The sequence below is a fragment of the Poromitra crassiceps genome (assembly GCF_964638095.1).
Source record: "Poromitra crassiceps genome assembly, chromosome: 4".
NCBI classification, from domain to species: Eukaryota; Metazoa; Chordata; class Actinopteri; order Beryciformes; family Melamphaidae; genus Poromitra; species Poromitra crassiceps.
The window spans coordinates 69,748,039-69,773,859 of NC_139626.1; the positions used below are offsets into that span (position 1 = coordinate 69,748,039).

Here is a 25,821-nt window from a genome sequence, read left to right on the forward strand (position 1 = left end):
TATACATATATCTCAGGTGGGTTTGTATGCAAAGTGCATACATGTACATGTATGTGACATATATGTGGACCTTGTGTCGGATGTATGTCCATATATGTGTATATATGCCTCTTCCGTATGGGGGGCTACTCAAAGAACTCAAGTTTGGTTGGCATGCAGGTTCGTCTACTGCAGAGAGATCTGTAGCGTTAGTGTCCTCTGACTCTGCTGCTGCACAAACCACCAGTGTGGTTTTGGTTGCGTCCCCCGCTGTTATTAAAGGAGAATTTCGTTTTTTTACACCACGGTCCTCATTTCCAGCTTAAAATATGATGTTTTACTCACCGAAATATGTTTGGCTTCATTCGGATGCCCACGGAAGATTTTGAGCTCCGAGTAGTCTCCTCAAACAGGCTAGAACGGGAGCCTGCGGCCAGTGCGGGGCATGCTGCACGCGCTCTCTAAATGACACTTTTTCTGTCAGATCACGGTTCATTATGGTTGTAAAAATAATTATTTAGCTAATAGCTAGAAGCTAAGCTAACAACAACACAGCAGTCGGCGTTGATCTGCCCCGGATGGGGTTACAGTGCGTATCTTCCCCCTTCTGTGGTTTCTCTGAAGAAGTGTGGTTTCACAAACATCATATTTTAAGCTGGAAATGAGGACCGTGGTGTAAAAAACCGAAATTCTCCTTTAACGCCATTGTTTCGGCTGCATCATCTTCATCATCGTCTGTCTCTCCACTGTCCACCACCAATACAGGTGTGGAAACGGGTGCACTACAAGCCGCACTTGTTGAGGGGGAGGGCGACGAGTCATCTTCTTCCTCGTAAATGCAACGTTTTTGCCTTTGTCGAAAAAGCTTAAAAGCGAGCTCTGTTTCATGTCTTCTTGATTTGGCGCTGCGGCTGCATTTTGTTTACTTTACTAGACAGCTGAGCTAGTGTCCCATGATGCTCTGGGGCACAGAGGCATAGTGGACAGTCGGACACTTACGCATGACAGGCTGTGCATGACAGCTGATGTGTTTTGCAGACAAACAAACAAAAACCTTATTTCCCCCCCCTTTTTTGGGGTGTGCCAGCTGCCTGTGTGGGTGGCACTAGCACACCCAGGCACACCTGTAGCTACGCCGTTGCTCTACATGACATGTAAACATGATTGAGGGATGGATAACATTACAATACTAACTTTAGCTGCCTGGCACAAGTATCCAACTAACTTGCTATGCAAACTATGCCTAACTATGTCTAATAACTAACAGGATTTAATTTTCACATGTTTGAAAAGGGGATTGATGCTCTACGACTAATGACCGCTACGCCATGAATTTTGCACATTAAAAAATCAAAAAATCTAACTGCCCCCTCAGTTTCTATGGGCATAACACCTCTGGTGATAAGCATCTTACTTTTGTCATACTTTGAGTCCTGCAGGCCACAAAGCTTCAGTTTTTGCTTAGATCGTCCTAAAGCTGGATCACGTTAATGTAATCAGCCGGCATCATGACAAATGTATGAAGGAAATAGTGAAAAAGAGCATCAAAGGCGTGGTATGCAGCGCCTGCCCTGGATGTTTGCAACCACAATTAATCATGGCGGACTTCCATGTGGGCGTAACGGCATGTGTGACGTATGTGTGTCTCTAAGAATTTAAAAGTACTTGAGTAGAATACCTTTTATTAAAATTGCTCAAGTCCCCATCGCCATGTCCTGTGCGGTGGGGTCATCAAAAGGGCCTTTCTGTGCGGAGGTTGCATGTTCTCCCCGTGCTCCCCTGGGGTTTCCTCCAGATAGGAACCCGTTGAATAATAATAATAATAATAATAATAATAATAATAATAATAATAATAATAATAATAATAATAATAATAATAATAAATTGTATTTGTATTGCACTTTTCATTTTGACCAAATCCCAAAGTGCTACAGAGGTAAAAAATAATAATAATAATAATAATAATAATAAAATAATAAAAATTAAAAGATAAAAACATAGAGAGAAATAAAATAAAATAATAATAATTAAAAGAAAAACATAATTAAAAGAACATTAAAAATCACATAAAAAGCCTGAGAAACTAAGGAAAAGCATAGAGCTAGGAGAAGGCTTTATTAAAAAGGAAAGTTTTTAGTCCCTTTTTAAAAGCATCCACCGTCTGTGGTGCCCTTAGATGGTCGGGAAGGCTGTTCCACAGATGGGGAGCGGCCGAGCAGAATGCCCGGTCTCCCATGGTGCGGAGCTTGGTCCTGGGGGGATGGAGGAGGTGGTTGTTTTTTGAGCGGAGGTTACGGGAGGAGGTTTGTGTTGTGAGCAGTTATTTGAGGTATTGGGGGGCATGTCCATGGATACACTGATGTGTGAGCAGAGAGGTTTTGTACATGATCCGGGAGGACACAGGGAGCCAGTGTAGTGAGTGTAGGATGGGAGTGATGTGGTCATATTTGCGGACTCTCATCAGGATCCTAGCTGCACTGTTTTGGATATATTGTAGTCTTTGAAAGCTCTTGCTTGGAATCCCGATTAGGAGCGCGTTGCAGTAGTCCAGCCTTGAGGAGACAAAGGCATGGACAAGTTTTTCGGCATCTGGCAGGCTGAGTGTGGGACGGAGTTTGGAGATGTTTTTTAGGTGAAAGAAAGAGGTTTTGCAGAGTTGTTTGATGTGGGTGTCGAAGGTCAGGTGAGGGTCAAACCTAACACCCAGGTTGGTAACTGATGTGGAGAGGGGAATGTCTTGGCCGGAAAAGGTGATGCGGGTTATGGGGGATGACTGGACCTGGTGTGGAGTGCCAACTAACATAGCCTCGGTTTTGGAACTGTTTATTTGCAGGAAGTTCTGTTTCATCCATGCCCTTATCTCCTCAAGGCAGGTGGTCAGTGAAGATGATGATGCAGAGGGGGTTGGGAGAGTTTTGAGGTATAGCTGAGTGTCATCAGCGTAACAGTGAAAAGATATGCCATGTTGGGTAATGACATTTCCGAGGGAGAGCATGTAGAGGATAAATAGGATCGGTCCGAGAACTGACCCTTGAGGGACGCCACAGATGACAGGAAGAAAACATGCACACACACACACACACACACACACACACACACACACACGCACACACACACACACACAAATTGAGCAAGAGTAAAAGCATAGCATTATAAAAAATACTGTAAAAATTACAAATTCTAAAGAAAACTACTCAAGTACTTGTAATTGAGTACTTGTACTTGAGTACTTTCCACCTCTGACAGGAGACATGTGAGAGTCTACACACCCTCCCCAGATCAGCAGAGGGGGTGGAGCAGCGACCAGGACTGCCTAGACAGGGGCCAATTGGTATTGCTCTGCTTCCAACCTATCATACTCGTTCACCATAGAGTCAAGGGCACGATGAACGAGGTCTACATTGATGTTTTGTTGCTGCTCTGTTTGCTCATAATGAGTCTCGTCCTGTTGGGCTAAATGGAGCAGGACACTTGGGATGGAAGCTGTGCTATCATTGAGCACTAGAAGTTGCAAACCTGAAGGCCGCTTGAACAACACCACGGGTATGCCGTATGTCCAGTGAAACATCACGGAACCAAATTCTTGGTGAAAGCACAATAAAGAAACGACGAGAACAGTTCAAATGCATAGTCGTAGTCCAGCCATCCACATTAGAGGGTCTGCACGGGTCTAAAATCACGGACCCGGACCCTAATGGACCCGGGGAATTTGTGCCCGAACCCGTAATGGGCCCGTCTATTATTAGAAATCTGAGACCCGGCCCCGTTCAGAACCGATAAATGTCGGACCCGGACCCGGAGTGGACCCGTCTATTATTAGAAATCTGAGACCCGGCCCCATTCAGATCCGAGAAATACCGAGGCAGAGACTAGTGGTTTCGACGTCAAAGTTGCTTGTTAACTGCTACAAGTTGTATATCAAATGAAACTTTGTGCATCTTTATTAACTAACGTTATAGCATTCTCCCCTGGTTGATGCTGCCTAACGCTAGTTAGATAGTACAGTCAGTGGCAGTCTCTATGCTACCGCCGTTCCTTCGCCCAAAAACACACACAACAGCCCTAGAAACAATCACATACATGTTGTGACTTGTGTACTCACCATGCGATCATCGAATAATAATCCAAAAGTACGGGAAACAGTCATCTTCAATTAAATCCATAGCGAGAGGAACCAGCAAGAGGGTTACCTCTCTGCAACGAAAATCACTTCCTCGTTTGCCTGAGGCACATGTGTGCGCATGCATGTGGTCACATGCGCCTCATGTAAACGAGGAAGTAATTTTCATTGCAGATGGGAACGCTCTTTGCTAGTTATTTTCTTTGTGGATTTACTTGCAGTTTGTGACAACAAGCCTCACGTGTGCTGTTTTGATGCGTTTCTCTCGAGATCAGCGCTGATCACAGTTCTGACAGCCACTCGCCGGGTCCACTCATGTTTTATTGGACCCGGCATTTCACTGTCAGAGCCCCGAGACCCGTGACAATCGCTACCGGAACCGACCCAGACCCGGAGTCACTTATTTTGAATGGACCCAGACCCGGCCGGGTCCGGGTCGGAACCTCGGGTATTCGGGGGGTCGGGCATACCCGAAGACCTCTAATCCACATGGATTCCTTTCGCCGTAGTCTGGAAGCCTCTGGTCGTTCGGGTGCCTGTTCAGAGGGAGGGGAACTCGTTGGAATAGCGTGATCCTCCCATGTGCTATGTCCTACCGGTGAAGCTTCCCCTGTCAGGTGAAAAGAAGCAGCTGGCTACTGCCCATGTCTCGGAGGAAGCATGCAGCCAGTTTCGGCTCTCCCCAGATCGGCAGAGGGTGGAGCAGCAACCAGGATAAATAAATGTAGCGCTCCTACCCCGTAGTCATAGTAGAGAGGGCAGGGCCCTTGAGTTCTTTGTATATAATGTATATATCTATTTATATTAACCCTGAATCAATTCAGTTTTAATTATCTTGGACTTATTTTAAGTAACACACACAATCAGTTTTAAACCAAATATTGTATCCTCCTGGAATGGAATTGGTTTTATCTTCACTTTTAACGAGGGATAAATGTATCAATATGTCAGTTTTCTCTAATAGAAAACTTTCCCTCTTAGCAGGTAAGTAGAAACATAAACTCAGTAAATCACACAACTCAGGTTTATAAAAATAGTAATCAATTATTTAGTGAGTGATTTGTTGGATAGAAATATAAACAAAATAGATATTCAAATAAACAAACAATTCGAGTTTCTCTTCTTTTCAGGTAAACAGGTAAGTTTCAGGTAAGTTTCCACATTTCTTTTTGTATTGACATAAATGCCATATAACTTCCAAATAATAGATTCAAGTGAAAAACAGTTTACCAAATCAAAATGTTACTACAGTTCTCAAATATTACTATTTGTGGGCCCACATACACACCTAGATGCACTCTGTGCAATGCTAAGCCGGCACTATAAACCCCAAATAAAATGAGTTCAACCAAACAAAACGTTGCAGGCCTGTTTGGGTAGATTATCCAAAGAAAAACATCCTCTTCACTCTTTAGAGCTAAAGGGAAAATATTCCTAGAACTAGGGTTACGCTCGTAACCTCCGTTACTCACTCAGTCCCGCGAATTGGCACAGTTCCAGGTTTCAACGAGCGTCCGGGAGTTTGGCACAGTTCCAAGATTTGCGCGAACGGTTCGCAGCTGCCTACGATACAGGCGAGAGGAAAGGCTTGCTTCTTGGCTTACAGAACGAGATGAGATGGCTTGCTTCTGGTAGCTGCTTGGTCAGCACGAACTCCAACGTTGCCAGAGGAAATTGAGCTTCCACAGGTGGCTCAATCGCTATCTGGTGTGTCCGACTGTCCGTGTTGATCCTCTGTATGCAGGCGTAGCGTCGGCGTATGTCTGCTGTGTTAACAGAGCGCTCCACGCTGATAGCCGGCTTGAGCTAGTTTAGCCAACTAGCTTGCTAATTTACTGGGGAATAACTTCTCAGTAACTTCTAGCCGAAGTTAACTAGATATCCGCCAGACTCACTCACAGTTTACACTCCCGAGTAGCAGGTCGCTAAACTGGTAAACTATAAGACTATGAGGAAAACCGTGGGTTACGTTTTCTAAATGTTTCTTTATATCTGGCTACTAGTAAGCTAATTCACCATCATCTCACGTTGTTCTCCCTTCTTCCTCTCTCCCGACCACTTCCTCCTTCCGTTCCACTGAACCCTCAACCTTGCTCCGGATTGGCCATTCTTCTTCATAGGTAAGTAAACAAACTTTTAACATATGTCATACATATTTTGATAACAATGAATGTTTTAACCATTTCGACATAGTGCAATATAATACAACTGTTATTTTGGCAACATGAATAGATTATTTCAAACGTACAACTGTACCCAAAATAATAGCTTATTAACCCAAAACACTTTTTCAACTGGGTTACACCCTCCCCCTTCTAAATGTCTGTATGTCCTCATAAGACACAAACAAAACTTAGGGTGTTAGAGAGTGTATGGCTTGTTTTGCTCTAAGTATGTCCAATCTTAATGACAATACCTCGGTGCACAATGGTTAGAGGCTGGTCTCTGGACCTACCCGGCTCATCATACGTAAGCCGGACTGTTGGCTTTACAGCTCTCTTTGCTCTTGGCTCAGGTCTGACTCTCACATTGTCTTTGGGCACCTTGACTGCCTCTTCCTCTTGGTCAGACTCTGGATCAGGTTCATCCTCAGGGACTGAATCCTGAGCTGTATCCTCTTCTCTCATACTGCGGTGCTCCTCTTCCAAACTATCATCCTCTGATGAGCTATCCTCAGCAGGATTTCCATCTGACTGTTGAGAAGAATCTCTGTCATCTTGGATGATTGCTGGCGGTCTGGCAGTATCTTTTCTCCTTTGTAGGATCTCTTCCAGGTGAGTACTGTAGGGTTTCTGAGGTCCGTAATACTCCATGTCTGAAGACGAGTCTGTGAACTCTTGTAACTCTTGAGGAGTTTCGTGAGTCTCAGGTACGACTTTCTTTGATCTTTTGTGTGTCTCAGCTCTGGTTCTTGGTTTGACAGGTGAGTTATCCTCTGCATCCACGGTCGGCATTCTCACGAACTGTCCAATCGGCAGGAGATGATCACGGTGCAGAGTCTTGACTCCTCCTCTCCCATCTTCAGGTTTCACTTTGTATACAGGAAGGTTGGGCATTTTTCCCATCACAATGTAAGGGATTGGACTCCACCGACTCTCCAGTTTGTGCTTCCCTTTCAATCCTAAGTTCCGGAGCAACACTCGGTCTCCGATATCCAATGACTGGAAGCTGACTCGTTTATCATATGACCTCTTGTTTCTTTGATGTGTCTTATCGGCAGCTTCAGAGGCAAGCTTGTATGCTCTCTGCAAGTCTTCTTTCAGCTTGGCTACGTAGCGTGAATGGCTACCTTCATCTTTGCCATCAGGAGAGGTTCCAAAGCACACGTCTACGGGAAGCCTGGCTTCTCTGCCGAACATTAAGGAATAGGGTGAGTACCCTGTAGCATCGCACTTGGTACTGTTGTATGCGTGAACCAAGTATCCAACATGTTTGCTCCACTGCCGTTTCTTCTCACAGCCCAGAGTTCCTAGCATGGAAAGCAAAGTTCGGTTGAACCTTTCTGGCTGTGGATCCCCCTGTGGGTGATACGGAGTGGTGCGTGACTTCCGGATCCCCATCATCTTCAAGAGCTCTTTGATCAAATGACTCTCAAAGTCTCGCCCCTGGTCTGAATGGATCCTCGCAGGCAGGCCATAATGGATGAAATACTTGTCAACCAGGATCTTCGCTACAGTCTGTGCTTTCTGGTTCCTGGTTGGGAAAGCCTGAGCATAGCGTGTGAAATGATCAGTGACCACTAACACGTTGCTTATGCCTGAGGAATCTGGCTCCATTGATAGAAAATCCATGCATACCAGATCCATCGGTCCACTGCTCACAATCTGGTGCAACGGAGCTGCTCTCTGACAAGGGGTCTTTCGAGTGATGCATTATCCGCAGTTCTTTACGTACTGTTCTGTATCAAAGGCCAGTTTAGGCCAGAAGAATCTGCTCCTCAGCAGGTCGGTCGTTCTCTCTACGCCCAGGTGTCCTAAATCATCGTGTGTGGACTTCAACACGACTTCTCGGAACTCCCTTGGTAGGACGAGCTGAGTGACTTCTTCTCCAGAGGGTCGCTTACTCAGACGATGGAGTAGCCCATCTTTCATCATCAGCTTCCCCATCTCTTTTTTCATGCGAGACAGTTCTGGGCTGGCTTGAGTCTCTTCAGGCCATCTGCCATGCTTTACGGCTTGGATAGCAGATCCGATGACTGCATCATCTTCCTGAGCTTTAATCAGTTCTTGCTTTGACATTTGTCCCAACGACTTCAACTCCAAGAGTGTGGGGAATGCATAGATGTCGGGCACACAGTCAGGAGAGGACCCTAACTGATCCACATATCTCGGTGGACTGATCAAGGATCCAGGGATGCAGATTCGTTTACAGATTGATCTCACACCAGCCTGTGGTATGGTCTCCCATTCCTCTATGCTCTCATCAGGCATGTTTCTTGAGAGCAGGTCGGCATCTATGTTGTGTCTGCCGGGTCGGTACTTGACATCAAACTCATAGGTGGATAAGGCAGAAAGCCACCGGTGCCCTACAGCACTAAGCTTTGCAGTTGAGAGCACGTACGTAAGCGGGTTGTTGTCGGTACGTACAGTGAATCTTGCCCCGTAGAGATAATCATGGAATTTATCCACGACGGCCCACTTAAGGGACAGAAACTCCAACTGATGGATTGCGTAGTTTCTCTCAGGTGGTTTCAGCTTCCTGCTTGCGAAGGCAACCGGCCTCAGACCCTCCATGTGCTCCTGATAGAGGACAGCACCAAGCCCTTTCAAGCTGGCGTCAACATGCAGGATGTAGGGCTTGTTGGGATCTGCAAATGCCAACACAGGTGCATGGGTGAGGCAGTGAATGATCTGATGGAACGCCTCGGTGCAGGACATGTCCCATCTCTCACCAAAGGGTTCAGACTCCTTCAGGTATGTCTTTGTATTGTCTTTTTCATGTTTCTTACCCCGCTGAGTTGGGGCGTAGCCTTTTGTGAGTTCACTCAATGGTCTGACGATGGATGAGTAGTTGGCTACAAATCGGCGGTAGTAGCCACAAAATCCCAAGAAGGATTGCAGGGTCTTCAGGTGTGTGGGCTGTGGCCAATCTGTGACTGCCTCAATCTTGGTTGGGTCAGGCGAGACTCCCTCGGTCGACACAATGTGTCCTAGGTACTTCACCTTTGGCAGGCAGAATTGACACTTGTCGAATGAGATCTTCAGTCCAACCTCTGCAAGACGATCGAGGACTTTGAGGAGTCTCTCCTCATGCTCTTCCAAAGTTCGGCCAAACACGATCAGGTCGTCGAGGTATACGAGGACCTGGAGCAGGTTCATATCGCCCACCGCCTTCTCCATTAATCTTTGGAATGTCGCTGGAGCTCCAGTTATTCCTTGCGGCATCCTTTCGAACTGGTAGAAGCCCAGTGGACAGATGAATGCCGTCTTTTCCTTATCCTCTTCGGCCATGGCTATTTGGTAATAGCCGCTCCGCAGGTCGAGTACGGAGAACCATTTGCTCCCTGTCATTGAGTCCAGCACATCGTCGATGCATGGTGTTGTATACTGATCAGGGATCGTCCGACTGTTCAGAAATCTGTAGTCAATACACATCCTTATGGTTCCGTTCTTTTTTCTAACGATCACGATTGGGGATGCGTAGGGGCTACGAGATTCTTTGATGATCCCCGCATGCAAAAGTTCTTGGAGGTGCTTTCTTACATCTTCGAGATCTGCAGGAGCCAGACGACGAGAGCGCTCCCGGAAAGGCCGTGAATCTGTCAAACGGATCGTGTGCTCTACTTCTTTGGCTAATCCGACATCCCATTCATGCAGGGAGAACACCTGTGACCTTGTGGATAGCTTTTGACGAAGTCGTTCTTTCCACTCCTCTGAGACAGGTGAGTCTCCAAAGTTGATCAGGTCAGCATCAAACTCGGGTGCAGATGTCTTGGAAGGAGTGAGAGTGGTGACTGCGTCGGTCAGGTACATATGTCCGATAATGGTCCCTACTGGTATGATTGTCTCTGTCAGGGACTCATTCTGGACCAAGATTCTGAAGTTGTTGACGTTCACTTTCTCGCTGGGCACTACCATAGGCTGAAGTAGTACACCAGCTGGGAGTGGAACTGCAAGGGATGAGTCAACCATCAGGATTTCTTTGTCGACTTGGTGCTTGAACTCGACTTTGCAGTCTGCACTACAGTCACCACCAGGAGGTAGAATCAGGGGGCCTGGGCCTTGCCATGTCACCCAGCCAACATCATCATCCTCCTCTTCTATGGCTGTTGCAGTGTCTTTACATGGTAGCTGTGTATCTCTGTAACATGCTTGTATTCCCAGTGTCTGGGTGATGTCAATGCCACTCTCTTTACAATGCTGCACAAGACGTCGGACATGACTGGCATTAGTCCCCACAATGATTGGAGTCTGATCTGCAGTTCGAGGGCTGGGGCAGATGAGAGCGAGGACTGCCACAATCTTGTCAGCCCCTGCAACTTTTGCCGGATACTCAAGATCCACCACAACATAACCACGGTAGGGGTAGCTGAGGTCAGATTCACTTAGTCCCCAGAGGGCTAGACCAGACACTGGACGAATTTGGACATCAGACAGATGAGTTTGATACCAAGACTCAAAGATAATGGTCACCTGAGAGCCACAAGGCATTACAAGAGTGTCCATTCACTTTCAACTGTACAATGCTGGGTGGGCCAATCAAACCTTCAGGGATGCCTGCAGGCTCTGGTGTGGTAACAGAACTTTTCTTGACACCACAGTTAACTTCACTGGCTGTAGCATCACCAGACTGCTTGTCTTTTAGCACCTTCAAAGCCTGGATTAGCTTCCTGATAACCTTGCCTTGATGCTCAGGGTTATGGCACTTTCCAGCAAAATGTCCGCTCTCTCCACACCGATAGCAGAAATTCTCCTCTGAACTTTTCGGTGCTCTTTTGAAGGAGTTGGAGGCCTGTTTAGATGCCTCCATGGTCGAAACTGCCACTGCAGCATCTGACTCAGTCGTCTTGTTACTAATTTTCTGTTTCAGTCTTTTCACTTGTTTTTTCAAGGCAGACAGCTCAGAGTCTTGGCGGTTCTCAGGCCCAGATGGTGTACTCACGGGTGCAGCTTCACTGTAATCTTCCTTGAAATGGGTTGGTTTGGTCACTACTGCTGCAACCATTGACTTTAGCTCTTTTATTTCAGCTTTTAAGTTCTGGATCTCAGCTTGCTTCACGTCCACTTCCTGTTTTGCCTGTACTTGGTGTACTGAGGTATTGAGCTTCTTCCTAGATGCTTCATATTCCTCTTCAGCACGAATTTCACTCAAGAGCTGCAGAAAGTTTGATGGCGCTGTCTTCCTTTCTCGCAAGCGCAGCTGGATCAGCATCAAGTCTGAGGCAATAGCACCCCTCAGCAGTTGTTCCAGTCGGGCTTTATCCATGCAGCTCGCAGGAAGGCCACCTCTCTGTAACACCTTAGCCAGAGACCGTTGTAGACGTCTGAGGAAATCAGATAGCTTCTCTCGACAACTTGTTCAAATGGAATATACACGTTGATTATTTGTGTGGCAAATTAGCACAAAGACTCCACTTTCTCCGAAGGCTGAGACTGTTTGGAGTAAGTTCCAAGATCATGCTAACTTTCTACAATGGAGTGTTGGGTAGCCTAATAAGGTATGGCATGGAGGCATGGTTCGGCACCCTCTCTATCCAGTACAAGTCTAAAATCAACAAAATGATAAAAACTGCTATGAAGATCATAGGGCAGAGGGACTTCCCCCTCCTCCAGACCATTTACGATAAGAAAGCAGTGAATCTGGCTCTTAAAATTTTGGACGACCCCACCCACATTCTATATCTTGACTATGAGCTACTACCTTCCGGAAGGCGCTTCAGAGCCTGTAGCATTAAGAGTAACCGCTACAAGCGCTCCTTCCTCCCAACATCTATAGCCTTATTAAATAAACTGCCTGTCCTCCCACTAGGGGGTAGAGCTCTGTCCTCTGTGAGGTCAGAGCCCGGCTACCCAGGAACCCTCCATTAAGAGCCTGACGACCCAGGAAACCTCTGGATTAACGTTTCCTGGTCGTGAGAGGACAGAGCTCGGTGATTCTGGAACCCTCCTTAAAGAGCCGGATGATCCGAGAAATCTCTGATGGTATTGGTGTGGCATACATGGTAGCTCACTCTGAGCTCGGCTGTCCCTGCAGCCTGTCTGGTCATGTGATATTTATCTTGCCTTAGTTAGTTTTATATTCATTTTATTTCATTTTATTTCTCTTATCATTTTATCTTTTTATTTTCTTTTACCCTTTACTGTGGTTTTAATGTTTTTAGTTTTAAGTAACCATGGTTTTATGATGGTTTTGGTTTGATATGCGGTTTTGGAATTGTGCAATACTTGAAGTGCAATATTTGAATACTGAAGTGCAATACGTGGTTAGGTAGAGTTGTTAACTCGTAGCCCAGGCTGCATCATGTACTATGTTGTCCTCTTGTTTACACGCTGTTTGTCTTCAGATGTACTGTACTGTCTGTTACGTTTGTCATCGCCCTATTGCTGCTGTACAAATGCCTAAGACAAATTTCCCTATGGGACAATAAAGTTAAACTCAAACTCAAAAAACTCAAACTCTCCGGGTTGCTGTTGCATCAGACGGAAAGCGAAATAGAGATCATCCCCTGACTCTGCACTCCCAAAAGCACTTTCAAGGGCTTTCAAGCACTCATCAGGGCTGGTGTCAGGGTTGATGTCACGCACTGCTTTTACTATTTCCAGCGCTGGCCCTTTCAAGCTTCCCATCAATCTTCGTCTTTTCTCTCTGTCCGAGCAGTCGGTCTCCTCCACCATAAGCCATGCTTGTTCAAGCCAATGGTCAAATGGTTCCTCACCTGCTGGAGTCGGCAGGGCTCCTGAGAATGTGCGTAGTCGACAATGACTCCCACCATCTGATGAAGGTTTTGTTGTCTTGTCCAACAAATCACCGACAGCACGTAGGATGGACTCAGTGGAGCTAGTGGGCAGGTGTGCACTGGGGAATAATGATTTAAGGTCCTCCATAGTTTTTCCTTCAGCCTCCAGCAGCCCTTTTAATTTATTGTTGAAATCTTCAGCAGCTGCCGGTGCTTCTCCTACAGTGATGATAGGCCACGCCTCTCGACCATCAGTAGACAAGGCATCAGGAGGAACACTCTCTTCCTTAATTGTCTCTTTGCATTCACACAAGACCATCCGACGGTTTAGTCTTGCACTGAAATTCCTTCCCCGCACACGCACTCTTCCCAAGCATTTTATTGTTTGAAGGGTTTCTTCAATTTTGGTGTTCTCCACCTCTTCAGGGACGATGATCATCAGCACATGAGCCTCATCCAAACCCTCGCCACGGCACCAGCTCTTCAGCTCTGACGCTAGTTCAGCCCGGTCCATTTTAATACTGTTTGTGTGTTAGATTCTTATTTAATTTATGACAATTAGTAATCCAAGACTATCCCAGCGGTGCCTCCATTTTATGTAGCGCTCCTACCCCGTAGTCATAGTAGAGAGGGCAGGGCCCTTGAGTTCTTTGTATATAATGTATATATCTATTTATATTAACCCTGAATCAATTCAGTTTTAATTATCTTGGACTTATTTTAAGTAACACACACAATCAGTTTTAAACCAAATATTGTATCCTCCTGGAATGGAATTGGTTTTATCTTCACTTTTAACGAGGGATAAATGTATCAATATGTCAGTTTTCTCTAATAGAAAACTTTCCCTCTTAGCAGGTAAGTAGAAACATAAACTCAGTAAATCACACAACTCAGGTTTATAAAAATAGTAATCAATTATTTAGTGAGTGATTTGTTGGATAGAAATATAAACAAAATAGATATTCAAATAAACAAACAATTCGAGTTTCTCTTCTTTTCAGGTAAACAGGTAAGTTTCAGGTAAGTTTCCACATTTCTTTTTGTATTGACATAAATGCCATATAACTTCCAAATAATAGATTCAAGTGAAAAACAGTTTACCAAATCAAAATGTTACTACAGTTCTCAAATATTACTATTTGTGGGCCCACATACACACCTAGATGCACTCTGTGCAATGCTAAGCCGGCACTATAAACCCCAAATAAAATGAGTTCAACCAAACAAAACGTTGCAGGCCTGTTTGGGTAGATTATCCAAAGAAAAACATCCTCTTCACTCTTTAGAGCTAAAGGGAAAATATTCCTAGAACTAGGGTTACGCTCGTAACCTCCGTTACTCACTCAGTCCCGCGAATTGGCACAGTTCCAGGTTTCAACGAGCGTCCGGGAGTTTGGCACAGTTCCAAGATTTGCGCGAACGGTTCGCAGCTGCCTACGATACAGGCGAGAGGAAAGGCTTGCTTCTTGGCTTACAGAACGAGATGAGATGGCTTGCTTCTGGTAGCTGCTTGGTCAGCACGAACTCCAACGTTGCCAGAGGAAATTGAGCTTCCACAGGTGGCTCAATCGCTATCTGGTGTGTCCGACTGTCCGTGTTGATCCTCTGTATGCAGGCGTAGCGTCGGCGTATGTCTGCTGTGTTAACAGAGCGCTCCACGCTGATAGCCGGCTTGAGCTAGTTTAGCCAACTAGCTTGCTAATTTACTGGGGAATAACTTCTCAGTAACTTCTAGCCGAAGTTAACTAGATATCCGCCAGACTCACTCACAGTTTACACTCCCGAGTAGCAGGTCGCTAAACTGGTAAACTATAAGACTATGAGGAAAACCGTGGGTTACGTTTTCTAAATGTTTCTTTATATCTGGCTACTAGTAAGCTAATTCACCATCATCTCACGTTGTTCTCCCTTCTTCCTCTCTCCCGACCACTTCCTCCTTCCGTTCCACTGAACCCTCAACCTTGCTCCGGATTGGCCATTCTTCTTCATAGGTAAGTAAACAAACTTTTAACATATGTCATACATATTTTGATAACAATGAATGTTTTAACCATTTCGACATAGTGCAATATAATACAACTGTTATTTTGGCAACATGAATAGATTATTTCAAACGTACAACTTTACCCAAAATAATAGCTTATTAACCCAAAACACTTTTTCAACTGGGTTACATAAATAAAAATTAGCACTAATGGGGGATAAAAATGAGATAAAAAAATCTGGAGAAAAATATTAAAAAAGAAAGTCTGGGAGCAACAGCTCGTCTAACTCAGAGCTACAAGTTTCCTCGCAACTTTCTGTGTTTTGTAGACTGCAATACAAATGTGAATTTAGCTTTTGTGTCATTTGCTGACAAACTCTGCAAGGACACTTAAATTTTCATGCACAAAGGTGTCTTTTCTATTTCTCGATCCTCTGTCAGAAAACGCCATATTCTCTTCTTCTTTCTGTTTTTTGCCGCGTGGTTCACCGCATCCAATGGGCGGGTAAAGGTGCGGCGTCAATCACTCTGGTCAGGTCCAATGAGGTTTGGTAGGAGGGGAGGAGTGGGATATACCAGGTCCATGTCACTATACATGGTAAACATAGATATAGATAGGGGAGTACACATTTTGACAAGAAAAACACAAATTTAAATATATACAAAATACAACAAATTAAAGTTGTATATACACCGCCTGCCACCCTCCCTTTGGGTCAGTCCCATTCACTGACAATGCTGCCCCCTAGCGCCACAAAGTCAACATTGCAGTCACTTAAAAACAAACGATCGCAGATGACCCATACTGTAGTGTAGGGGGACAGTGATGACAACATTGTCTCTGCATAGAGAACATTCTATGATCGTCCTGGGTAATCTCACATGTGTATCATTACACGTTTGTTCAATGTTGTTAACGATAAGTGGCTGTGTGTGTGTGTGTGTGTGCATGTGCACGTGTGTGCGCGTTTGTGTGCACACAAGGTGATTTTTCAGGTCCTGTCTCAGTGGGGTGCATTGCGGGCGACGCCCAGTCCTACGTCCTGTTCTGTGACTTCTTCGACCGGGTCATCGAGGCGTTCCACAAACAGAAGGTCACCAGCCAGACGCCAGCCAGCGACTTCAACTACGACAACTTAAAGGTCAGTCAAGGTCACCAGCCAGACGCCCGCCAGCGAATTCAACTACGACAAACTTATTTGTTCTTCTTTTTTTTCCTGATTTTTTATCCCATTTTTATCCCCCAGTAGTGCTCATTTTAATTTATTTACCCTGGTTGCTGCTCCACCCTCTGCCGATCTGAGGAGAGCTCCATGCTTCCTCCGAGACATGGGCAGTAGCCAGCCGCTTCTTTTCACCTGACAGGGGAAGCTTCACCGGTAGGACATAGCACGTGGGAGGATCACGCTATTCCAACGAGTTCCCCTCCCGCCTGACGGAGCCGGATTTTGTAATTAGGGCAGATGAATTGCCCTAAGGCTGAGGCTATAGTTCAGTGATGATGTCATCAATGATGTCATCGAATCGGGGAGGAACCAAACAGAGACGATGGCTTCCGCCCCTGGGCTGTGCAGGTGACCTGACAGAGTCAAGTCAAGTCAAGTCAAGTTTATTTATATAGCCCTAATTTACAAGCATGTCTCAGAGGGCTTCACAGAAGATATATCTAGCTAATTCTAGCTGACACAACAGTAGCAAGAATATACAGAATAAAGATAACATTTGAACAATTGATAGAGAAATATAGAAAATATAGAAATGAAGGATAGAGCAGAGGAGAGAGCAGGAGAAGGGAGGAGAGCAGGGGGAATGTGAGAGAGTGATGGGGTGGGGAGGGAATGGGAAATGTTGGAGGGTATAGGAGGTGGGGAAGGAGCAAGAGGAGAGAGCAGGAGACGGGAAAGGGGGGGGGCGGGGGTGTGTGTGGGGGAGAAGAGAGCAGGGGGAGGGAGGAGGTGGGGAGAGAATGGGAAATGTGGGAGAGGAGAGAGCGTATGGAAGAGTATGGGAGTATAGGGGAGTATGGGAGACTATATGGAGAGAACAGGGAGAGGAGGGCTAGCTGACACAACATTAACAAATTACAGTAGTAATAATAACACATCGAACAATTATATGATAGAGAAATATAGACACACATCTTGCAAACGGACATATGTTGATTTCTTAGCAACCAAACTATGCCTAATTTAATTGGCTGCAAGCCTTTAGTAGTGAGTCCCTTTGCCAAATAAACACATGTTCACATATAGAGCTTATGGGTGCCTCGCTTTAGGGAAGAATGGGTGCCATGCTTTAAATAGTGGCGGAATATTGGAGGGGATAGAATGGGTGCCATGCTTTGGAGTAGAATGTGTACTATGCTTTAGAGTAGTGGGGGAAGGGGGGAAGAGGAGAGAGCAGGAGAGTGGATGAGGGAGGGAGAGGGGGGGATGTGTCAGATTTTTTAATTAGGTGATTGCCCTATTGTCTGTCTTCAGTGATGTCATCCGTGATGATGTCATCAGTGATTTCATAGAGCAGGCGTGGCCGCAATGCGCAGTGGTCATCAGTGATGTCATAAGAGCAAGTGAGCAAGCTGCAGGCCAGGCGAGGGAGCAAGTGAGCCCGCACAGCGGTCGAGTGAATGTTCGAATTGCTGCACAGATTTGGGTTTGGCGATTCATTCATATCCTGGGTAAAGCTGATATATGCTAGTCCAACATGTTCAGTTATAACCAATGGTGACAAGTCAACCAGGTTTCCACTTTTTTTGCTGAGCAATAGCAGGCCGCGCTGTGGCCTGATATTGCTTCACGTCATTTCTGGTTCCAGATAACCTCAAGGCTTACATCATGGCCACCTAATCATCCCTCGTTACTTAATTGGCTCTTTCAGTCCTCAACTCTCCACCGTGATAGCTGATGTGTGGGCTGCCGTGCAGCACCCAGGTGGGTGCTACATATCGGTGGTAGATGAGTTGAGTCGCCCCATATGTGAAACATTTTGAGAATTTAGAAAGGCGCAATATAAATGCACTACTGCTGCTAGTACTGCTGATAGCAGAAATTTGACCTATACACACTGTGTGTGTGTGTGTGTGTGTGTGTGTGTGTGTGTGTGTGTGTGTGTGTGTGTGTGTGTGTGTCTGTGTCTGTGTCTGTGTGTGTCTGTGTGTGTGTGTGTGTGTGTGTGTGTGTGTGTGTGTGTGTGTGTGTGTGTGTGTGTACGTGCGTGTGTGCAGGGAGGTGATGACCTGGACAGGGCATATGCTGTAAGCTGTGAGGTGAGTCTTGTTCGAGGCGTTGAAGACTTCTGCTTCCCGACACACTGCAGCCGAGGAGAGCGCAGGCAGCTCCTCTCTCTGGCCACCACAGGTACTGCAGCGTTTCACTCACACTGCTCATTATATTTCTGTAATGTACATGTAATGTAAAAGTAAAGTATCTGACAGCCAGTGTTTTGTGTCAATATAACATATTTCAGTTTGATCTGCCCAACAAACCTATCATGAAATTGCCTAGGTGGCCAGGTGGGCGGGCGGACGGTGTCTGTCAGTCACCTTTTGAGTCACGAAAGTGACATCCCAAGGCCCCCGGGCAACCAATACCACATTGTCCGGGCCCAGGCTGTTGTGTGGTTTTAGGTCTGGCTCTTATATGGTTTTAGATCTGGCTCTTATGTGGTTTTAGGTCTGGCTCTTATATGGTTTTAGATCTGGCTCTTATGTGGTTTTAGGTCTGGCTCTTACATGGTTTTAGGTCTGGCTCTTATGTGGTTTTAGGTCTGGATCTTATGTGGTTTTAGGTCTGACTCTTATGTGGTTTTAGGTCTGGCTCTTACATGGTTTTAGGTCTGACTCTTACATGGTTTTAGGTCTGGCTCTTACGTGGTTTTAGGTCTGGCTCTTACATGGTTTTAGGCCTGGCTCTTACATGGTTTTAGGTCTGGCTCTTACATGGTTTTAGGTCTGGCTCTTACGTGGTTTTAGGTCTGGCTCTTATGTGGTTTTAGGTCAGGCTCTTACATGGTTTTAGGTCTGGCTCTTACATGGTTTTAGGTCTGGCTCTTACATGGTTTTAGGTCGGCTCTTACATGGTTTTAGGTCTGGCTCTTATGTGGTTTTAGGTCTGGCTCTTACATGGTTTTAGGTCTGGCTCTTACATGGTTTTAGGTCTGGCTGTTACATGGTTTTAGGTCTGGCTCTTACATGGTTTTAGGTCTGGCTCTTACATGGTTTTAGGTCTGACTCTTACGTGGTTTTAGGTCTGGCTCTTACGTGGTTTTAGGTCTGGCTCTTATGTGGTTTTAGGTCTGGCTCTTACATGGTTTTAGGTCTGACTCTTACATGGTTTTAGGTCTGGCTCTTACATGGTCTTAGGTCTGACTCTTACATGGTTTTAGGTCTGGCTCTTATGTGGTTTTAGGTCTGGCTCTTATGTGGTTTTAGGTCTGGCTCTTACATGGTTTTAGGTCTGACTCTTACATGGTTTTAGGTCTGACTCTTACATGGTTTTAGGTCTGGCTCTTATGTGGTTTTAGGTCTGACTCTTACATGGTTTTAGGTCTGGCTCTTACATGGTTTTAGGTCTGGCTCTTACATGGTTTTAGGTCTGGCTGTTACATGGTTTTAGGTCTGGCTCTTACATGGTTTTAGGTCTGGCTCTTACATGGTTTTAGGTCTGACTCTTACGTGGTTTTAGGTCTGGCTCTTACGTGGTTTTAGGTCTGGCTCTTATGTGGTTTTAGGTCTGGCTCTTACATGGTTTTAGGTCTGACTCTTACATGGTTTTAGGTCTGGCTCTTACATGGTCTTAGGTCTGACTCTTACATGGTTTTAGGTCTGGCTCTTATGTGGTTTTAGGTCTGGCTCTTATGTGGTTTTAGGTCTGGCTCTTACATGGTTTTAGGTCTGACTCTTACATGGTTTTAGGTCTGACTCTTACATGGTTTTAGGTCTGGCTCTTATGTGGTTTTAGGTCTGACTCTTACATGGTTTTAGGTCTGGCTCTTACATGGTCTTAGGTCTGACTCTTACATGGTTTTAGGTCTGGCTCTTATGTGGTTTTAGGTCTGGCTCTTATGTGGTTTTAGGTCTGGCTCTTACATGGTTTTAGGTCTGACTCTTACATGGTTTTAGGTCTGACTCTTACATGGTTTTAGGTCTGACTCTTATGTGGTTTTAGGTCTGGCTCTTATGTGGTTTTAGGTCTGACTCTTACATGGTTTTAGGTCTGGCTCTTATGTGGTTTTAGGTCTGGCTCTTATGTGGTTTTAGGTCTGGCTCTTACATGGTTTTATGTCTGGCTCTTACATGGTTTTAGGTCTGACTCTTACATGGTTTTAGGTCTGGCTGGCTCTTACATGGTTTTAGGTCTGGCTCTTACATGGTTTTAGGTCTGGCTCTTATGTGGTTTTAGGTCTGACTCTTACATGGTTTTATGTCTGACTCTTACGTGGTTTTAGGTCTGGCTCTTACATGGTTTTAGGTCTGGCTCTTACATGGTTTTAGGTCTGGCTCTTACATGGTTTTAGGTCTGGCTCTTACATGCATTTTGGTCTGGCTCTTATGTGGTTTTAGGTCTGGCTCTTACATGGTTTTAGGTCTGGCTCTTACATGGTTTTAGGTCTGGCTCTTACGTGGTTTTAGGTCTGGCTCTTACATGGTTTTAGGTCTGGCTCTTACATGGTTTTAGGTCTGGCTCTTACGTGGTTTTACGTCTGGCTCTTACGTGGTTTTATGTGGCCTGCAGGATCATCTAATTAGTAAAAGAAATAAAAAGAAAAACTGCTTCCCCAGACTTGTCTTGTCAGGGAGGAAAGGCCTCTAAAACATTTAAATCAGTGGTTCCCGCCCTTTTTATATCAAACAACACCAGACATTTCTGTCATGGCATGGTAAAAAGTAACCAGTTGCAGTAAACCAGTAGCCAGCAGTTGCAGTAAAGCTGTGGCAGCTGCAGTAAAGCAGTGGCAGGTGCAGTAAAGCAGTAATGTGCCTGTGCTGTGCTCAGCTCTGCAGCAGCTGGGGGAGGAGCTTCCAGGCTGCCTGTTGCCCATGGATCAGCTGACCCAGGAGATGATGCCGCTGCCCCCTTCCCCCGCCCAGCTCCGGACCGGCGTGGGCCGAGACTGGCCGGATGCCAGGGCTGTCTGGTTAGTCTGGGTCAACTGGTTAGAAATTGGTAGAAGTGCTCATCCACACACGTTTGTTTTCATTTTAAAATGTCGTTAACAATCTCCGTCCACACGAGCTTTTCATAAATAATCTTCGTCCAGACTAACACTCCTGAAAATGTTACAATTATCATTTATAATGTTACAATTTAACTTAGCAGACGCTTTTATCCAAAGCAACGTACATCTGAGCTTTATACAACAAAAGCAATGATCTAGACAAGTAAGTGCCTTGAGTCAGACTGGACCTCGGTGCCACCAGGCAGTGAACAGAGTGCAGAGGATTTATTTTTCATCACTCATGCCCCTCATCAGCATTCATACAATTAACATTCATGCACATCTATTATCCCTTTTTCATCAATCTCTTGCGTACCACGGAGGCTGTGTCCTTCGCGCGGCCGATGCAGGTTCGAATCCAACCCGAGGTCCTTTGCCGCATGTCATCCCCTCTCTCTCTCCCCACCTTTCCTGTCTGCCTGCTGTCCTATCTAAATAAAGGCAAAAATGCCCAAAAAAATGATAAAAATAAAATAAAATAAAATAAAATAAAAATAATTAGATCAAGAGTGTTGCCTGCTTTATGTGTGGGAGGGGTGGGGAACTGTTTGAGGTCAAAAGAGGACAGAAGAGACAGGAAGTCAGTTGCTTGGGCTTTGTCAGTACGGTTACTCATGTCTCACATGACAATCAGTGCTGTGTCATCATCTGGAATGGCTGAGAGTAGCTTGTCTATTTCAATTACAAAGTTCCCCAGCTGACACCCTGGTGGGCGGTAGGCTATATGACAACCACACAGCTTAATGGCAAATGAAACCATGATTGCATGGTATTCAAAGGAGGAGATGTGGCTCCTCCTTTGAGGGGGGCGGTTGTAGCTCAGGAGGTAGAGCTGGTCGTCCACCAATCGCTTTGGATAAAAGAGGTCGGTGGTTCGATTCCAGTCTGCATGCCGAAGTGTCCTTAGGCAAGATACTGATCCCCAAATTGCTCCTGATGGTGTGCCAGCACCCTGCCGCCATCGGTGTATGAATGGGTGAATGTACCTACTGATTGTAAAGCGCTTTGGATAAAAGCGCTATATAAATGCAGGCCATTTACCATTTACCATTAGATGTTGCTTAGCGGAGTAAGTTTAGTACATTTCCAATCTTTGGAAATGAGGACTCCTGTGCCGCCCCCACGCAAATGTAATCAAAAATGCATATCACGTAACCATTAGTCTCACTGGCCAGCCTCCTCTCCCTTCGGGTCCGAGGAGTCTGGCGCCGCAGGTCTCCTTAACTGGGATAAACCCTCCCCTGCTCTACTCTGCTCTCCCATTTGAGCGACTGTTTTGGTGGCAGCCGGATGTCCGCTCCCGGCTTATTACAAACTCTGTCATTGGCTCCGACCATGTCAATCAGAGCGCCTTCCGCTCCCTCCTCCCTGTGTGTCGCTGTAAATAGTGCCCTGCCGCCTCAGTGACAACAACAACGCTAACTAGCTAGCAAGCTAACTGCTCGTTGCTACACGCTGAAAACAGCAAGTTGGATTGTTTGAAACTATTTTCCAAGGGCAAATACGCCGCCCATCGCAATCACACTAGGGAGACCTGCGACGCCAGACTCCTCGGAGAGGAGGCTGGCCAGCGAGACTATGTAACCATTGACGTACACAACACAGGGCACATGCAGTGTAAACAGGAAGCAGATTGCAGTTGGTTGTTCAGTTGCAGAAAATACTGCAGAGGAAGAACAGCAATGATAAAAAAAAAAGCAGAGATTTCTTTGCCTGCAGACGGTTGAACTGTTACTGACTGATAAGACCCAGATCAGTGAACATGGGCATCGTTTTCAAAAGTCTGTTTCCACCTGTCCAGACTGAAATGCAATCCCGGAGTTTTCAAACTAAAGGTCTCTTCAGACCAAACGTTAATACTTTGTGAGAATAAATCACATGGCAAAAACAAACAAACAAACAAACAAACAAATAAACAAAAACATTTATCTCTATGGGCCTATCCACAACAAATCAGAAACTTCTGTGCACTTCTGTTTCCATTTTCTGTAGATTTTGAATGCTGAAAAACACATGCCAACCAATAAAATATAGTGTATGCAATGATATAGTGGTTGAGGGACCACTATTGGATTGAAAGTCGCACCTAAATTGATTGATTATGAAATGACACCAAGTGCTGAAGATTATCCTGCTGAAAACTGGTTCGCGTTTGGCTTGCGTTAACCACAGACCTTATTTGAAGCATCGCGCCAAAAACCCATTCAAAAATCCCATATCCGGAAACAGTGAAGAACCCGGAAATGTTAGCATCCATGTTTTCCGGACTCATTCCTGCTGTACTCTATTGCTTGTATTAAATGAACCCATCTTACAATGAACCTTTCTACATTCAACTGTAATTTCGCTGTGATTTTCTCCATGATAAAGAAATTTTTTACCCTTTCTCTCCATTGCGTTATGCAGGGGGGCTGCGGCTTCAACCAGGAGACTGTTATCATTTTTTTCCACTATTAAAAGCAGAACTCTCAGTAAATAAATTAAGGCTTTATCCATCTCATTGTCGGGAGGTATGCCCAGTACAACGAGTGCTGGATCTAAAGTAAAGTCAATGCCTAGAACCTTTTTAATCTGTTTTTGGACATCGTTCCAGAATTCAAATGTATTGCTGTATTTTGAGGTGATAGATGGAGTGTTAAAGTATCTCATTTTCACCTTCCAATCAAATTCCTTCCATGTGGGGCTGTTAGTTAATTTGTCCTGATTTGAATGTTTCTTCCCATTGATCATCTGTAATTATTATATTTGCTTCCAATTCCCACTTTTCTTTGATATCCATATTGTTGTCATTAGACTCATGTTGCTTTATATATTTGAGATATAATCCCTTTTTGTCTTTCCCTCTGTAAATGACATTAACAGCTCCTCTAGATTGGAAGATGTTCTACAAATATTCTCCCACTCTTCATGTTTATGTTTAAGATAATGTCTTAGCTGTAGGAATTTATAAAGGTCATGGGCTGGTAAATTAAATTCTTGTGAAAGTTACTTAAATGATTTCATGGTTTGGCCAGTGAACACTTGTGCGCAATATATATCGGGAGCGTACCTATGTTCCCCGGGTCCTATATTCCCCGGGTCCTATGTTCCCCGTTTTTGTGGGACCGAACCTAACCTCCCCCAGACCCTAACCCAAAACCTAACCTCTCCCACCCCCCACGCCTAAACCTAACCTCCCCCAGACCCTAACCCAAAACCTAACCTCTCCCAGGGAACATAGCAGGGTTCTATGTCCCCCGGTCCCACAAAAACGGGGAACATAGGACCCGGGGAACATAGGACCCGGGGAACATAGGGATGACCCCTATATATCAACCCCTTGTTTGCCCATTTTTATGCCTCCGCCGGCGATAGCCAGGCCGGAGGCATTATGGATCCGGGTTGTCCGTCCGTACGTACGTCCGTGGTCCCTTACTAAGATCTACTCCAACAGACTCAAGAAAAAGGGACAAAATATTCTCAGGGACCCTTCTCACCCTGCCAATTATCTTTTTAATTTTCTTCCTTCTTTTAAAAGGTTGAGAAGTATCAAAAGCAGAACAGCTAGGTTTTGTAACAGCACCTACCCCGAGGCTGTCCGTGCTCTCAACTCTTAATGTGCTGCAGGCTCTATTCAAGTCTGACACAGACAGATATTCTGTGTGACAGCACTTAATTTTAACGTATATTATCTTAACTTACCACAGCTGGTCGTGGTTCTGTAACCTCCCTGTGGGAGTGTTGTTTTACTTTGGTAAAATTGTATTTTGTACTTTATGCATTTTGTCACTTTTATCTCTTCTTTTGTCGGAATGTGTGCATCGTATGTGAGGGGAATTGTATGTCTTCATGTTTTGTTGTGTTCTGTGATTGAGCTCACTAAACCAAATTCCTATCAACGATGTTGAATGGCAATAAAGTATTGAAACTTGAAACTTGAAACTTGTAAGTACGTCCGTCCGTACGAGGTTTGTTAATGCGATATCTGAGGAACGCCTTGACGGAACTTAATCAAATTTACCTTAAACATCCACTTAGACTCAAGGATGATCTGATTAGATTTTGGTGGTCAAAGGTCAAAGGTCAAGGTCACTGTGACCTCTCGAACACCATTTTCAAGCTTGTTAACGTGATATCTCAGGAATGCCTTGGCAGAATTTCATCAAATTTGCCTCAGACATCAACTTGGACTCAAGGATGAACTGATTAGATGTTGGTGGTCAAAGGTCAAAGGTCAAGGTCACTGTGACCTCTTTAACACCATTTTCAAGCTTGTTAATGCGATATCTCAGGAATGCCTTGACGGAATGTCATAAAATTTGCCTCAAACATCGACTTGGACTCAAGGATGATCTGATTAGATTTTGGTGGTCAAAGGTCAAAGGTCAAGGTCACTGTGACCTCTCAAACACCATTTTCAAGATTGTTAACGCGATATCTCAGGAATGCCTTGGCGGAATTTAATAAAATTTGCCTCAAACATCGACTTGGACTCAAGAATGAACTGATTAGATTTTGGTGGTCAAAGGTCAAAGGTCAAGGTCACTGTGACCTCTCGAACGCCATTTTCAAGCTTGTTAACGCGATATCTCAGGAATGCCTTGGCGGAATTTAATCAAATTTGCCTCAAACATCGACTTGGAC

At 45.1% G+C, this 25,821-nt stretch overlaps 1 protein-coding gene across 1 annotated transcript in view; it reads left to right on the plus strand.

The window, feature by feature from the left end:
- The window catches only part of LOC310774836 (creatine kinase M-type), a gene marked incomplete at its 3' end in the record, with an annotated part of 48,182 nt that overhangs the window by 12,912 nt on the left and 9,449 nt on the right, over window positions 1–25,821 (plus strand). Inside the window, exons 4-6 of the mRNA XM_083634980.1 lie at window positions 15,967–16,124; window positions 18,206–18,338; window positions 20,976–21,117. Coding sequence (XP_083491106.1) covers window positions 15,967–16,124; window positions 18,206–18,338; window positions 20,976–21,117 — 433 coding nt within the window. The remainder of the gene's footprint in view (window positions 1–15,966; window positions 16,125–18,205; window positions 18,339–20,975; window positions 21,118–25,821) is intronic.